Genomic DNA, 16,467 nt, shown 5'->3' with positions numbered 1-16,467 from the left:
AGGGTTTGATCCCTAGGTGGGGAAGATCCCCTGAGTAGGAAATGGCAACCTGATCCAGTATTCTTGCCCTGAAAATTCCGTGGACAGGGAAGTCTGATGGGCTCAGACCATGACGTCAAAAAGAGTCAGACATGGCTGAGTGCCTGAGCACACACGTGCACACACGTAATTCTCCATCAGGAGCACACTGTAATTCAACATCTCTGTAAAAGAAGTAAGTACCTAAATTTTTGTAACACATTATGTGTTCTTCATAATGTAATGTATGTGTATTAAAGTGCCATACAAACTGTAAAACATGATATGAACATTAAGGAACATTAAACTTTGTTAACAGTTTAACTTGAAAGAATTCAAACGCAAACACGTACTTGTTAGCATTCTTTTCGATTATAATATAAGCAGAGACATATATGAGTTATTTTTAATTGATTTAAATTTGCCTCAACATGCTTTCCTAATAATTACTTATCCCTTTTAGAATAACAACTCTGATTTTACCCTAAATTATCTTTCCATCTAAAGTTTGTAATTTTATCTGATAAAAAGTATCTAGAAATCTAAGATTTCTTCTGGGAACATCTAGTGACCCACAGTAGAACAACTGTCTAATAGGAATTTTGTTTCACTTACTGGGAGAGAGATAGTGTGCTGTTGCATAAAATAGAAGAAAATGTTTGCGATAAGGTCAAGTAGGAAGACATGGAATTAGCTGCTTCAATAAATCCCATGTGGAAAATCTCCTTAGCAAAAGTTTTCAGTATGTGAGTTCTGTAGCATTAATGGGTCACATAATCTATTTATTGATGGTGGTCAGCACTTCTTCTAGTGAGAAATAATAGAATAGAATGAGATGGGATGGAATGGGATGGGATGGGATGGGATGGGAGAGAGATGTTCAGAGTTATCTCACACATTTTTTTCCTGAAATTTTGGTTTTTGAGAGAAATACGTATACACACACACACAGAAAAAAGAAAGAAAGAGAAATAGATTCTGTAGTAAAGTGTATTTCTCAGTCCAGGTCAAGCTTACACATGTTTGAAAACTGCTGATCTACAAAAACCTTTCCTGGCTCCCATGGGCCTGACTGCATGGTGTTGCCCATTGCATTGGGAACAGGATGGGAGGTCTGCTAGTAGAACTATTTAGGATACATTTTATTTATTTTTAAATGCAGAATGCAGTGCATTTTTAAATTTGTTTTTATTGGAGTATAATTGCTTTACAATGTTGTGTGCGTTTCTTCTGTACAATGAAGTGAATCAGCTCTATGCATGCATATATGCCCTCCCTCTTGAACCTCCCTGCCACCCACCCCCCGTTCCACCCGTGTAGGTCATCACAGAACACTGAGCTGAACTTCCTATGCTCAGACATGAAATTAGTTGCTTCAATAAATCTAATGTGGAAAATCTTAGCAAAATTTTTCAGTCTGTGAGTTCTGTATTATTGGTGGGTCACAAAATACAGCAGCTCCCCACCAGCTACCTATTTTACATATGGTAGCATGTATATTGCCAATCCCAGTCTCCCAATTCATCCCACCCTTCCTTCCTCTCCCCACTCCCATAGAAAGAGAAATAGTAAAATTCCTATTCCTGTCCATTTTACTCTTGCAGCACAACAATCTTCTTCTTTTAGATGGAGTCATTTATTTCTAATACCCTTAAATACACATGGGGATTTTTTTTCTTTCTGCTAATTTTTAAGACTGCTATATAAATTGTTTGAGGATAAGAAATGCCATTCAGTGTTAAGTATCAACTGAAGAAATCTCCCTGTTTTAGGATGTATAAATTAAAACTAATAAAAATAGTAGCAAGAAAGACCTAATGTTGCCATCACCTTCCATTAGGTAATAAGTGTTTTTAATATAATGTCTCCTTTAGTTCCTAGACTAATCCTCCCAAATATGCAATTTTAATCCAAGTGTAAAAATGACGAAATTGAAGCTAGAAGGGAAGTCACCAAGGTTCACCAGCTTATATCTCAGGAATTAAAAAAAAAAAAAAATCATCCCTGATAACTAAGTTTAAAAGGAAAAAAATATTAGGAAGATTTCTCAAGAAGAAGATGTGGAAACTAAGAGATGTGTCATCCTGCTGTAATAGCTCAGAGGATATTAAAGATCTCAATTTCTCAGTAAAACCAGTCTCTCTTTCTCTCCCTAACTTAGTGTTATCACTTTCAGGAAACACTTTTTAAAAATGAGAGCATTTTATTCATAATAGAGCTCATTTTATATGTAAATAGAAAATGGCTGCATATACTCAATGGTTGCATATGCAATAGAATGGAAAACAGAGACAGATAATGAATAGTTATGTGTAGTCATTGCAGTATAAGCCATCTTTGGGGGTTGAGTTGAACAATGGACAAACTAAATAAATCTTAATTCCTCATAATATAATTTGTTCTTCAAAACTGGTCTGTTTCATGATTTTTAAGTGGCTAGAATGAATTTGCAGAGAAGGCAATGGCAACTCACTCCAGTACTCTTGCCTGGAAAATCCCATGGACAGAGGAGCCTGGTGGGCTGCAGTCCATGGGGTTGTGAAGAATCAGACATGACGGAGTGACTTCACTTTCACTTTTCACTTTCATGTATTGGAGAAGGAAATGGCAACCCACTCCAGTGTTCTTGCCTGGAGAATCCCAGGGACGGGGGAGCCTACTGGGCTGCCGTCTATGGGGTCGCACAGAGTCGGACACGACAGAAGCAACTTAGCAGCAGCAGCAGCAGCAGAATGAATTTGACAGCTGCTTCAAAGGAGCCTGGTACTGTGAGCTTAAGCAATTTAGAATTTATCGTTACATACTTGCATTTCTCTGTTTCAATAGGCAGCAAAATATTCTGTGCATGATATATAAAAGAGTAAAATGAAAATGATTCCTAATTTTAATTTTCTTGTTGATATTTTTTGTATTCCTTCTATATTATGTGAAATCTATGACCTAAGTCAATCTCATAATAGTTGGAAATCTCTAATTTGGTTGTTATGAGAATGTGGTAGCCGAATGGGTTTAATGAATATGCATTATATCACATTAAGAAAGCCTGCTCTTTGCTTGGGTCTTCTGCATGAATATTCTTGTCTTTGTGTAGAAGGGTCACAATTTAAGTGGAACTTCTCTTTGCAAGCGACACCATCCAACTCTCCACACTATTTCTTTCATATCATCATTTCTCAATTTGTACTCCACTTGCTCAAAAAATATTCTTTGATATTCATCAAAAGTATGGCTATAATTATTCAGAGCATTATTCAGCATTTATTTTAACCTTTACTGGGCTTTGTAAAATAAATATGAAGATGTGCAATTTGTTAACAGCATAGATTCTTAATAACAAAATGTGACATTTTTTCCAGGCCTTTGAAAACTTAATGCTCAATATTTCTTTGATGTCAAATGCTTAGAAGATATTAATAAGGAAAATAGATACTTTATTACCCATAGGATGAGGTGGTTGGATGGCATCATCAACTCAATGCCATGATTTTGAGCAAACTCAAGGAGATGGTGCAAGTCAGGGAAACCTGGAGAGCTGCAGTCCACGGGGTCACAAACAGTTGGACACAACTGAGCGACTGACCAACAGCAAATTACCCAGAAGATTGTAATGGTTCACCATCATCAGGATGTGTTCTTTTCCAATTAAGCCATTTTTACTTCTTGCATAGGGTGATATGTCAAAAAGAGTTTTAAAAAGTAAAACTGAGTTTACGATACACTGCTAACTAGCTGTATAGTAAAGAGCCTCTTGATGAAAGTAAAAGAGGAGAGTGAAAAAGTTGGCTTAAGGCTCAACATTCAGACAACTAAGATCATGGCATCCGGTCCCATCACTTCACGGCAAATAGAAGGGGAAACAGTGAAAACAGTGACAGACTTTATTTTTCTGGGCTCCAAAATCACTGCAGATGATGACTGCAGCCATGAAATTAAAAGATGCTTACACCTTGGAAGGAAAGTTATGACCAACCTAGACAGCATGTTAAAAAGCAGAGACATTACTTTGTCAACAAAGGTCCGTCTAGTCAAGGCTATGGTTTTTCCAGTGGTCATGTATGGATGTGAGAGTTGGAGAATAAAGAAAGCTGAGTGCCAAAGAATTGATGCTTTTGAACTGTGGAGTTGGAGAAGACTCTTGAGAGTCCCTTGGACTGCAAGAAGATCCAACCAGTCCATCCTAAAGGAGATCAGTCCTGGGTGTTCATTGGAAGGACTGATGTTGAAGCTGAAACTCCAATCCTTTGACCACCTGATGCGAGGAGCTGACTCATTTGAAAAGACCCTGATGCTGGGAAAGATTGAGGGCAGAAGGAGAAGGGGACAATGGAAGATGAGATAGTTGGATGGCATCACCGACACGGTGGACATGGGTTTGGGTAAACTCCAGGAGTTGGTGATGGACAGGGAGGCCTGGGTGTGCTGTGGTTCATGGGGTCACAAAGAGTTGGACACGACTGAGCAACTGAACTGACCTGACTGAACTAGCTGTATGATCTTGGACAAATAAACTTCTTTGTACACTATTTTAAAACAAGGCAAAGCAAACAAACAGAAAACTGAACTAATACCCACCCAGCTTTGTGTTTTTTATAGGTTAAAAGAGTATATGGTTGTAGCATGTATTATTAAAAAGAAAAATCCAAGGAATTCCCTGGTGGTCCAGTGGTTGGGAGTCCACCTGTCAATCCAGGGGACATGGGCTCGATCCCTGATCCAGGAAGATTCCACATGCCGTGGAGCAACTAAGCCAGTGCACCCCAACTACTGAAGCCCTTGTGCCCTAGAGCCCGTGATCTGTAGCACTGCCTGGAGAAGCCCCTGCACTGCAAGTAGAGAGCAACCCCCACTCCCTGCAACTCGAGAAAGCCTGTGCATAGCAAAGAAGACCCAGCCCAGTCAAAAATAAATAAATGATAAATGACTAAATAAAAGAGGAAACCCCACAAAATTGAGTCTACTGCTTTTAAAACGTAACACAAAGTGAACGGATTCATGATTGTAATTGCGATCACTAGTTTTTATTTTTGTCTACAATGAATTTTTTTTAAATGTTGTGATATTTTTTTCAGCCAGCAATAGAAACCTGACAATATAATTTGGTATTAATGGAGGGACATTGTTCAAAACGTCTTTCATCCCTTTACACAGAAGCGTGCTTAAAGTTGTCATTAATAAGAAATATGCACTGTTTCTGAGATGGAACGTTCAGCCCCTTTGAGAGGCTTGCTCTGTCTCCAGTGTTTTCCTATGTCCATCAGGAAGCACACCTGTGTGCAACATAATATGATATGTGTCAGAAACACCAAAAAATAATAGGCTTTTTCGATCAAGACAACCTCTGAGTAACAGAAGATATCAAGATAGTTTTCCACATTTAATAAACAATTTATATCTAAAGTGCTGTGCTCCCTTGAAAGAAGAGTGAATCAACTGTTAACATTTGATATTCTGAAAGTAACAAATTACATAGAAGATACACGTCTTGTCTTGGGGCTTCCTTTCCAGAAAGTTGGCAAGAGTTGAAAAAAAGGAGATAGCCCACAAACTACGAAATATTTCTAATACCTTTCTGGCTAGAGTGATAAAATATGAGAAAAAAAGTGAACTGCAAATATATCACAAAACAGGCATTGACTAAAACAATAAAATGAAAGTTCTCATTTAAAAATCTGCCCCTCAAAATGCACATTAAATTTAGGTGATAGGATGAAATCCTAAAATGATTACTCAGAGATTTCTATTGACCCCCAGTTTCCTACATGCTGCTGCTGCTGCTGCTAAGTCGCTTTAGTCGTGTCCGACTCTGTGCGACTCCATAGACGGCAGCCCACCAGGCTCCGCCGTCCCTGGGATTCTCCAGGCAAGAATACTGGAGTGGGTTGCCGTTTCCTTCTCCAGTGCATGAAAGGGAAAAGTGAAAGTGAAGTCGCTCAGTTGTGTCCGACTCTTAGCGACCCCATGGACTGTAGCCTACCAGGCTCCTCCATCCATGGGATTTTCCAGGCAAGAGTACTGGAGTGGGGTGCCATTGCCTTCTCTGAGTTTCCTATATAATATAATCTAAATTTGTGACCATAATATCCATGGCCAATTAACCTTTCTAGTTCAAGCTCAAGCTTTTTCCCACACACAAAGGGCAACTCAACTACAAACTCTGCATATTTCACTTGTCCCCTTTCCTTTCTTGTGTCCTTCCTCTGCCTGTTCAAATGTACTGTCTTCTAGGTTCTAACTTTTTTACTTTTTCTGGGAAGGGTCTTCCAATCTTCATGTCTTGTGAGATTATATCAGTCTAACTAAAATTATAGTTAGTTATAATACTGTTTTTACCTCTGTATCAGTTCCATTGCACAATTATTTAAACTTGCGTTCTCCAGGACCTAGCATAAACTCTGGTATATAGCAGGAACAAATAAATATTTGTTTAAATGAACTTGTTTTCTTGTATTTGAAATATGAATCTCTTTGAGTATATGCTTGTAGCATGAAATATTTGGTAGATACAGCTGAAGAAGTTCATGGTAAAGTACACATATGATGAATTGAATTGAGATTTTGAGATACTTTTGAAACTTGATGTCACCTTCAAAAACTCAAAATGAATAAATGTAGTTTGAGATCCACTTCATCACTGCTGGCACATACAGAAAGAGTTGCAGTCTTTTTTGTGGAGTGTACTGAATGAGTCAGACAAATCGAAGAAAATGCTCAAAATGTCCAAGAGATATTGCAGAAGTCTATAAACCAGCAATTGGTCTCAATTGGTCTTCACTATCTGAAATAGAGTGAGAAGATAACCTACATCTTACTGTTACTTCTTGGTCTACGATGATCAGAATAGATGTGATCCTAACAGACAACTTAGTCATTCTAGAGCTGAGGAGCTTGTCAAAAAAATACCATTTTCTTTCTTTTCTTTTCTCTAATTGCAGTTGAACAGGTTATTACACTGGTGATAGTTGTAAACATAATTACAACTACTATATTTATGTGCAATTGTGGAATAATATTTGCTAAGTAAGTATTCAACATTATTTATGAACTATAAATATATTTACTGGATAATCATCATTCACAACACCTCATTAATGCATGAAATGATATACTATTGCATTTTTACTGTCCAAGCCCTATCTGAAATATGAGTAGGTCTAGTGTTCACTGGTAAGAATTATCCCAGACAACTCACTCTCAGGACACCCATCTAAATCCATAGTTCTAAACACAGAATAAGCTTACTTCCAGGGGACATTTGGTAATATCCGAAGACAAACTTGATTGTCACACTGGGGTGAAGAGGGATGGTCCTGACATTTAGTGGAAAGAGACCAGGGATGCTGTTAAACATCATACAGTGGACAAGACAGCAAACAAACAAAATCCTAACAAAATCGTATCCATCCTAGATGTTACTAGTGCCAAAATTTTGGAAACTGAGCAGGATGAACACTTTGGTCAAGTGCAAGAAACAAAGCAGAAAAGTAGAAAATGATCAATGAAGGATATGACAAAAATGGGGGCACAAAAAAGGCAAATCAATTAAGAACACATGATAAATATGATGACGGATGTAAGTTGGACAAATGGATTAAAAATGATCTGGGAAATAAATTCTCTGAATATTGTCCTTTGCCTGAACAAGTCTCTTGTGCACAGCTGGGTCAGAGCTGTGTTCTTAGCAGAACTACACTAAAGAGGCTAAAGGACTCATAAACAGAGAAATATTATTTTTGTGAATACACAGAGACATTTTATGAAGAGGCTTAGTTCTTCTATTGAATGATCATGAAGTTGTGCTAGAAATCTCTCTTAAAAAATGGACATGAGAATCTGAGAAAATGATCATTAAAAAATATGAGAATAATTTTATAAACTGAGAGGAAGATTACTTATAAGCAAAATTCTAATTTACTATTGCCTTAAGTCTTGTGCAGTAATTTCGACTGTATTTTCATGAAATAGAAACTATCAGCCCAGCTTTTCTAGAAAATGGAGACTTTGATGGATCTAAGTTATGTGTCAGCTTGGCTAGGCTATGGAGCCCAGTTTGGTCAAATACTGTAGCCCAGCTGTTCTTGTAAAGGTGTTCTGTAGGTGAATTTGTTGTTTATCATCAGTTGCCTTTAAGTAAAGGAGTTTGCTCTCAATAATGTGAGCAGAGCTCATTCAATCAATTAAGACTTATAGAGAAAAATATTTTCTGCCCATCTGAAGCATTCTTCCCAGCTCTGTTTCCATGAATAATGTGGTAAGTGTGTGTGTTCGCTCCAGGCTAAGAGTGTCATCTGAAGAGCAAATTGGTGCTAGCAGAGGAAAGCTGGGTGGGGTGCAGAGCTGGTGGAATTGAGGGGGATGATATAAGGAGAAGTTATGGAAGTGTGTGCTATTGGGGGAATGGTTTAATGCAGAGGGTCCAATGGAGACTGGCAGAGAGGTAAGAAAGGGATTTCTGGAAAACATACCATTGTCTCCTCCAGAAAAGAGCTAGTATTCGGACATGGATAATGACTGAGGATCCTCAACAGCAAAGACAAACCACAGGTAGCACTTAGCGTTAGCTGAGTGGAAAGACTTTTTACATCACTTTTGGACATCACAGAATATTACCAGACAACCTGTTAACTAAGCAAAGTGAAGTGCCAGAACTTCCTTCAGCAAAGGGGAACACCATTACATTGAGACATTTATCTGTGTGTGTATCCAAATTCAGTTCAGTTCAGTGGCTCAGTCGTGTCCGACTTTGTCACCCCTCGAATTGCAGCATGCCAGGCCTCCCTGTCCGTCACCAACTCCTGGAGTTCACTCAAACTCTTGTCTATTGAGTCAGTGATGCCATCCAACCATCTCATCCTCTGTAGTCCGCTTCTCCTCCTGCCCTCAATCTTTCCCAGAATCAGGGTCTTTTCAAATGAGTCAGGTCTTCGCATCAGGTGGCCAAAGGATTGGAGTTTCAGCTTCAACATCAGTCCTTCCAGTGAACACCCAGGACTGATCTCCTTTAGGATGGACTGGTTGGATCTCCTTGCAGTCCAAGGGACTCTCAAGAGTCTTCTCCAACACCACAGTTCAAAAGCATCAATTCTTTGGCATTCAGCTTTCTTTATAGTCCAACTCTCACATCCATACATGACTCCAAAAACAGGTGTTAGAAGTGAGATCGTGGGCTCAGATGGTTTCAAGGTACAGAATTGTTGGAACTGGGCAAGTTTATTAGTAGATAGCATAGAACTATGGGAATGGCAAAGAGAAGCTACTGACGCCAGTCTCTTGATAGAAGTTGACTGTTGCTTAGTTTGCTAACCTGTGGACTGTAGCCCACCAGGCTCCTCTGTCCGTGGAATTCTCCAGGCAAGAATAGTGGAATGGCTAGCCATTCCCTTCTGCAGGAGATATTCCTAACCCAGGGACTGAACCAGAGTCTCCTGCATTGCAGGCAGATTCTTTACGGTCTGAGCCACTGGGGAAGCCTCTTGCTTAATTAGGGGGCTGTTTTTTAGGTCTGCAGACAACTGTATCCAATACTACAGTAGTTTATTGAAACATACAGTGAAATGATTTATTGGTTTAATCTAACATTTTCCCAGGAAAATTTTCCTGAATCAACTGGGTCATGTTGACCCAGGTGGTCTAAAGCAGATTCAGACAGATGGCCTCAGCTGTCATTTCCTTTCCACCTATCCGTTCCCTTTGGCTTAAACAGAAGCCAGGAGCAGCACGGTGATGGAAGACAATGAAGAGCAAAGAGATAAATAAAGTGGTCAGGCCATTTCAAGTCATTGGTGACCCATGGAATCACATGAAAGGCTTGAATAGAGAGGAAAAAGAGGAACTATAATAAAGTTGTAGGACTGACTTTTAATTTATGGACTAAATCTAACTACTTGTATGAAATCAAAATATTTTTTAATGTGATGATAGATCTGTCCATGATATTGTTCAGAAATTCAGGGAGGTTAGGGCCCTTGGGTCAAGTGTAAAATTCTATAACAGGAGAAAAACGAGGGAATGTCCTAATCATGCCCTAATAGGTCCTGTCTGTTTAGTACGTTTAGTTGCACTTCAAATCAAACATTTGTTGTTCACTTGCTCAGTTGTCTCTAACTCTTTGTGACCCCATGGACTGCAGCACTCCAGGCTTCCCTGTCCTTCCCCACCTTCCAGAGTTTGCTCAAACTCATGTCCATGGGGTCGTTGATGCCATCCAACCATCTTGTCCCCTCCCCCTTCTGCCTTCAATCTTTCCCAGCATCAGAGTCTTTTCTGAGTCAGCTCTTCTCAGTGGGGGGCCAAAGTGTTGGAGCTTCAGCCTCAGCATCAGTCCTTCCAATGAATATTCAGGACTAATTTCCTTTAGGATTGACTGATTTGATCTCCTTGTAGTCCAAAGGACTCTCAAGAGTCTTCTCCAACTCCACAGTTCGAAAGCATAAATTCTTCAGTGCTCAGCCTTCTTTATGGTCCAACTCTCACATCCATACATGACTACTGGAAAAACCCATATAGTTTGATTATATGAACCTTTGTTGGCAAAGCAATGTCTCTGCTTTTTAATATGCTACCTAGGTTTGTCATAGTTTTTCTTTCAAGGAGCAAGCATCTTTTAATCTTTTAATTTCATGGCTGCAATCACCATCTGCAGGGATTTTGGAGCCCAAGAAAATAAAGTCTGTTACTGTTTCCATTGTTTCCCCATCTATTTGCCATGAAGTGATGGGACCAGAAGCAATGATCTTAGTTTTTTGAATGTCGAGTTTTCAGCCAGCTTTTTCACTCTCCTCTTTCAACTTCATCAAGAGGCTCTTTACTTCCTCTTCACTTTCTGCCATAAGGGTGGTGTCATCTGCATATCTGAGGTTATTGATGTTTCTCCTGGCAATCTTGATCCAGCTTGTGCTTCATCCAGCCCAGTATTTCACATGATGTGCTTTTCATATAATTTAAATAAGCAGGGTGACAATATACAGACTTGACGTATTCCTTTCCCAATTTGGAACCAGTCTGTTGCTCCATGTCTGGTTCTATCAGTTGTTTCTTGCCCTGCATAAAGGTTTCTTCAGAGGCAGGTCAGGTGGTCTGGTATTCCCATCTCTTTCAGAATTTTCCACAGTTTCTTGTGATCCACACAGCCAAATTTTTTCAGTTCAGTTACTTAGTCATGTCCATCTCTGCAACTCCATGGACTGTGGCATGTCAGTCTTCCCTGTCCATCACCAACTCCCGGAGCTTGCTCAAACTCATGTCCATCGAGTCAGTGATGAAGCAGAAGTAGATGTTTTTCTGGAATTCTCTTGCTTTTTCTGTGATCCAGTGGATGTTGGCAATTTGATCTCTGGTTCCTCTGCTTTTTCTAAATCAAGCTTAGCCCTCCAATAATTCTCAAGTCTTTCATTCCATTGCAGGGTTTGACTTTCACTCAATGCATCCCATACAGGGTCTAATACAGTAATTTGTCTTTTTTTTTTTTTTGACCAATGGAAATGAAATAAAGTATATTGAATGTAATTCATGGAAAAGTCTGTTTTCATTTATTATTTTGCTATTGGTCATTATTTTGGCTTACTTGAAATCAGAATGAATTTCTGAACATGAAAGCTATGGAAAAGTAGCTCTCATATCTCCCACTGCAGGGAGCATAATTGACTTACAGTCCCAGCTGCTAATCTCTGAGTGTATCCTCACATTTATGCCAAGGTCATGCTGTGAACTGTTCTTGGCCAGTGACTGAACTTGGCACGGATATGCAGGCAGGGCTGTCTCTGTGACTTGCAGGTGACTCATCAAAACTTAGAACTGGCCTGAAGACGGTTATTTTAACCCAAGCTTCCTTCCTTCCATCTTCCCTTCACTGAGTTCAGACCAGCATTGCTGTCTGATGGTTCTCCCAGAATTCTCCAGCTACCTCCCCATTTTCACTGGCAGGTATTTTGTTCAGCAAATATCTGTCATGTCAAATCCTAGACCAGAGCTATTTCTCAAAGGACTGCAATTAACACAGTTTATTTTTTACAAGAACTAGTAAAATTATTGTCACTAATCAGTTTTGCGTGATATTCTCACCCTTTTCTGAACTTCCTGTTCTTTGTGTTCCCATTGAAACATGTTTTTATCGACATTATTGTACTTGCTAAATGACAGTGAGTTAAACTTGTGTGTGTGTGAACTCTGTGAAGGGAGGGAATTTACGTCTTCATTCAGCATGAATGCCTGGACTATAACCAGAACTCAATAAATATTTTTCAACAAATACCTACCTAAAAATGAAATTTTCTAAAGTAATTAGATGAAAAAAATACACCTAGGAGACGATATAAATCTCTTAAGACATAAAATGTGCCACATATTTAGATTCTCTAAACTTCCTTTTTCTACCCAGCAAAATATTAACGAAACAAAGAAAACAGTAACAAAATGTTTAGCTAGTGAACACAGTTGAAGGTACTGGATGAATTCACTAAATGTATCATATGAATTAAAAAATGGAATGCTGTAATTCATTCTAAAGAAATAAGTTTATTTTAAATGTCATGTCTGTTTGAAATACACAAGTGAAAGAGTCTTAGGAGAAAAGTAGTAAAAGAGGATTCTGAGTAATACAGCAACAGGAATGATTCTGAGCATTGGCTCAGGAATGAAATTCAAGACATATCTCATATGTCTGATTAAAAAAAATCAAGATTACTTTGTCCACAGTGAATTGTATACTTCCAGAAGGACTGTGATAGCAAGCCCCGGTGATGAAGATGGTCAGTTATCAAAGATGTTGGAGATGCTGAGGGTTAAAAGTTCATAAAGCGTAGATATAATCATGAGCTGACTGGAGTCATTCAGAAAGGGGATCCACAAAAGTGTGAGCTAAAAGCTGGTTAGTAAGAAGATGACCGGCAACTCCTGGAGGAAACGTAAACTGGGGAGCAGAAGTTGGATTCACAGACCAGAGGCTGGAAGCCAGTATTTCCACAACCAAAAGACTGAACGCCAGTATTTCCAAACCCTAGAGATCCAGCGTAAGTTGTCTGGCAGGGACTGCGGAAGATGAAATTCTGTGGACGGGAGCAGGATGTCTGCAAAGGTCTGGTCACAGCACAGGGTGTCTGGAAGCTGATGGGCCTAAAGAAGTTCTCCTGACAGCCACCGTAGAGAGTGGAGCCCAGCTGGAAAGTGCTGGGGGAGTAGATAACATTGCTGGGGTAGAATGAGTCACAGGTGGAAACTGGGACCCCCAAGTAACCTCCAAGGGAACGGGAGGAGAAGTTTCCTGTGCTGCAGTTGAAGGACATGTTGTCGGGAGTTCTGAGTTCAGCTGAGTTGCAAAGGGAAGTTTGTGACTGTGAATGTTACCTTCTACACCGGATACTTAAATACTCTAGCAATGAGTGTAATAGCATGTGTTCATTTTAATAAGAACGCTTAATTAGGCTCCAGTCAAAATGAAATGCATTAACCTTCAAAGACCTTTTTTATGATTACAGACTTTTAAATGAAAGAATTTCATTAGATTTTCAAAGCAGTTGTTCATGAAGCAAAAATGTTATTTCTCATTCATCTAGCTTGGGTAGGTGACTCTGACTGCACCATAATTGCACCTGTAAGGTTGGGGTTTTATTCATCCTATCCTTCAAGATAGTGTATTGAATGGGTAACACAGTGAGAAACTTGTTGTGTTTAAAGCTCTAAAAAGTACTTTGTAGTTGTTCCAAGTTTAGGAATAGAGAGGAAAAAAGTAAATATCTGTTCTACCTCCCAAATCTTGTGTACCTTATAGGAGAAACAACCCACTTATGATCCTTAATTGGTACAAATATTAAATGAGTATCTAACACATTTATGTTCTAGTTTTCTTATACCATAAGTACCCAAGCTGCTCTTGTATGCATGAGTTTTTGATTTAAGAATAAGGGCTCCATATTTTCAGGAGTACTTTGAAGGTTACGTTATAAAAATACTTAAGAAATCTTTGTTCTGAAAATGACTTACTTCTTGAGAGATCACATCAATAAATTTAATTTTCAAAAAAATCTCTATCCGCATAAAGTTTAAGTCATTTTTAGTGGTGTTGACGTCATTGAGAACAAAATAACAAGCTCTATACATTAAAAAAATGAACCTTTAGTCCCTTAGTTTTCTCTCATATGGTGGGATTTTTACTAAAGAAGGTAAATAAAATCAAGAAGTAAGGAAAATGCCTACTACCTGTAAACTTCAAAGAAAGATCAAATTAGAAAAATTCGTAATTACAAATGACCTTTGTAGATCGAAATGAGGGTAGAGAGTTCCAAAATATATGATAATGTAAAAAAGAGAATGAATCCTTTTGAATTTACCTCTGATGTGGTAAACATATTAAATTATATATATATAATTATAAATTATATATATTTTTGTATATGTATTCTGCATAGAGAACTAGTATAAGTATTTTTTCTAGACTCTCCCATAAAGTTCATCATTGCTAACTGTAAATACAGCAGCACATGTGTACAGGGAATAGCTTAAAATAACCTGTGGTGATGAGCAAATCTCTTAAGACATCCATCTTTAAAAACTGATATATCATCCAGTGGAAATAAGCTGATACTCATTCTATGAAGATTTGAGATTACTAAGTGGAAGTTTTTAGGAAACATTCAACTAAAAATCTAAAACAAGGTACTTTTGCAGGTAATTGAGATTTCCATCTTGGGGGCACTTATTAGATATCCATCTGATAAGATATAGTAAATGGGATTCCAACATGGCAGAGTACTGGAGATAATTGCTAAACTCCCTTCTAAATTGTAAACTTTATGACTTTGAATGTTTTCAGTACACAAATTGGTCTTCAGTCATATTCCATATATTTGGTAGGCAACATAGTTTGTGCTCTGTTCCTAAAATAAACAGTTCTTATTTATCAGCCTTCTTAATTATGAATAGAAAATTGCTTTCTAGTAGATTTCAAACCTTCCTGTTTTGTTTATAACGTCAAAACATCCATATAAATATTTCACTCAGCTAGATTGAATTTGCTGGCTTCAATATCATCCACTCATATAAGCTATTTCTGTAGAAGAATATGTTATGAGATAAGATATTAAATAATACTGAACATTCTTTTCTCAACAGAATGGAATTTTTTGCACACAAGTACTTTTGTTCAAAAGTAGAAGGGAAATGCTTTTTTCTGTGATATGAACAAATCGAACAGCACAGAAGCCACAGAAAGATAAAGCTTCTCAATCTCTCTTCTCCAAGGTGTCAATCTTCATTACCCTACTACACAGAGGAGGAATACAAGTCATAAAATAACAACAAAGAATGACCACTACTTTAGAAATTGTGTAATACTTGCCAGAAACACCTAAGAATAGTTTAAGTCAAAGTCATGTATGTTGCTTTTGGAGGCAGAGGAAGAATCTCCTTAAGATGGCTATGTTGGTCAAATACTTCAAGGCAAATACCTTATAAAATTTCTTTAAAACAAAGACATTTTCCAGATTCTAGGGAGTCCTTTTGGTAGAAAACATTGCCTCTGAGTAGAGAGAGAAATACATTGGGCATTTTTGTCACATGTTTTGTTCTTATTTTTGATATCTCTTAAAGTGTCTTAGATGAATAACCTCTAACTTTCCAAAACAATATAAAGGTATTTATAATATTTAACTCATTTAACTCATTCCACAGTAAACACACAGGCTTCCCAGGTGGTGCTAGTGGAAAAGGACCTGCTTGCCAGTATATGAGATGCCTGACCCAGGGTTCGGTCACTAGAGGAGGGCATGACAATCCACTCCAATATTTTTGCCCGGAGAATCCCAGGGACAGAGGAGCCTGGTGGACTACTACAGTCATAGAGTCGCAAAGATTCGGACATGACTAAAGCATCTTAGCAGTCACACATTCTCAGTGAACACACACACACACAAAAGAGTGAATAGCTAAGATGGACTCTTACTAGTTTGCATACAATTTTAAGCAGGAGCATCAGAAATAAGGGGATCTCTCATTTAATACTTCATGAAAGCCATTAACATTGCTGCTGCTGCTAAGTCGCTTCAGTCGTGTCCGACTCTGTGACCCCATAGACGGCAGCCCACCAGGCTCCCCCCGTCCCTGGGATTCTCCAGGCAAGAACACTGGAGTGGGTTGCCATTTCCTTCTCCAATGCATGAAAGTGAAAAGTGAAAGTGAAGTCGCTCAGTCGTGTCCGACTCTTAGCGACCCCATGGACTGCAGCCTACCAGGCTCCCCCCGTCCCTGAGATTTTCCAGGCAAGAGCACTGGGTGGGTTGCCATCGCCTTCTCCAAATTAACACTGAGGTTCAACTAAAAAAAAAAAAAATCATCATACGTCTTGTGTGATACCATTGTCACTTCCTTGTGGCATTACCCATTAGGTAAACCTGCCACTTCCTGGTAACAATCAATGTATGTTCTTGTTTTAAAAATGACTTTGAGTAGATCAGTTAGCAA

At 38.6% G+C, this 16,467-nt stretch overlaps 1 protein-coding gene across 1 annotated transcript; it reads right to left on the bottom strand.

Annotated features, from left to right (window-relative positions):
- Positions 1–12,881: 12,881 nt before the first annotated feature.
- KRTAP15-1 (keratin associated protein 15-1) lies at positions 12,882–13,295 on the bottom strand. The gene has a single exon (XM_081553433.1). It carries the CDS (start codon positions 13,293–13,295, stop codon positions 12,882–12,884), a length of 414 nt encoding a protein of 137 aa, XP_081409559.1.
- Positions 13,296–16,467: the final 3,172 nt, after the last annotated feature.

The sequence above is a fragment of the Giraffa tippelskirchi genome, chromosome 2 (assembly GCF_054371585.1).
Source record: "Giraffa tippelskirchi isolate mGirTip1 chromosome 2, T2T-mGirTip1v1.2.pri, whole genome shotgun sequence".
In the NCBI taxonomy this organism is placed as follows: Eukaryota; Metazoa; Chordata; class Mammalia; order Artiodactyla; family Giraffidae; genus Giraffa; species Giraffa tippelskirchi.
The sequence above is the reverse complement of the archived record's forward strand: the minus strand, read 5'-3'. Positions and strand labels throughout refer to the sequence as shown.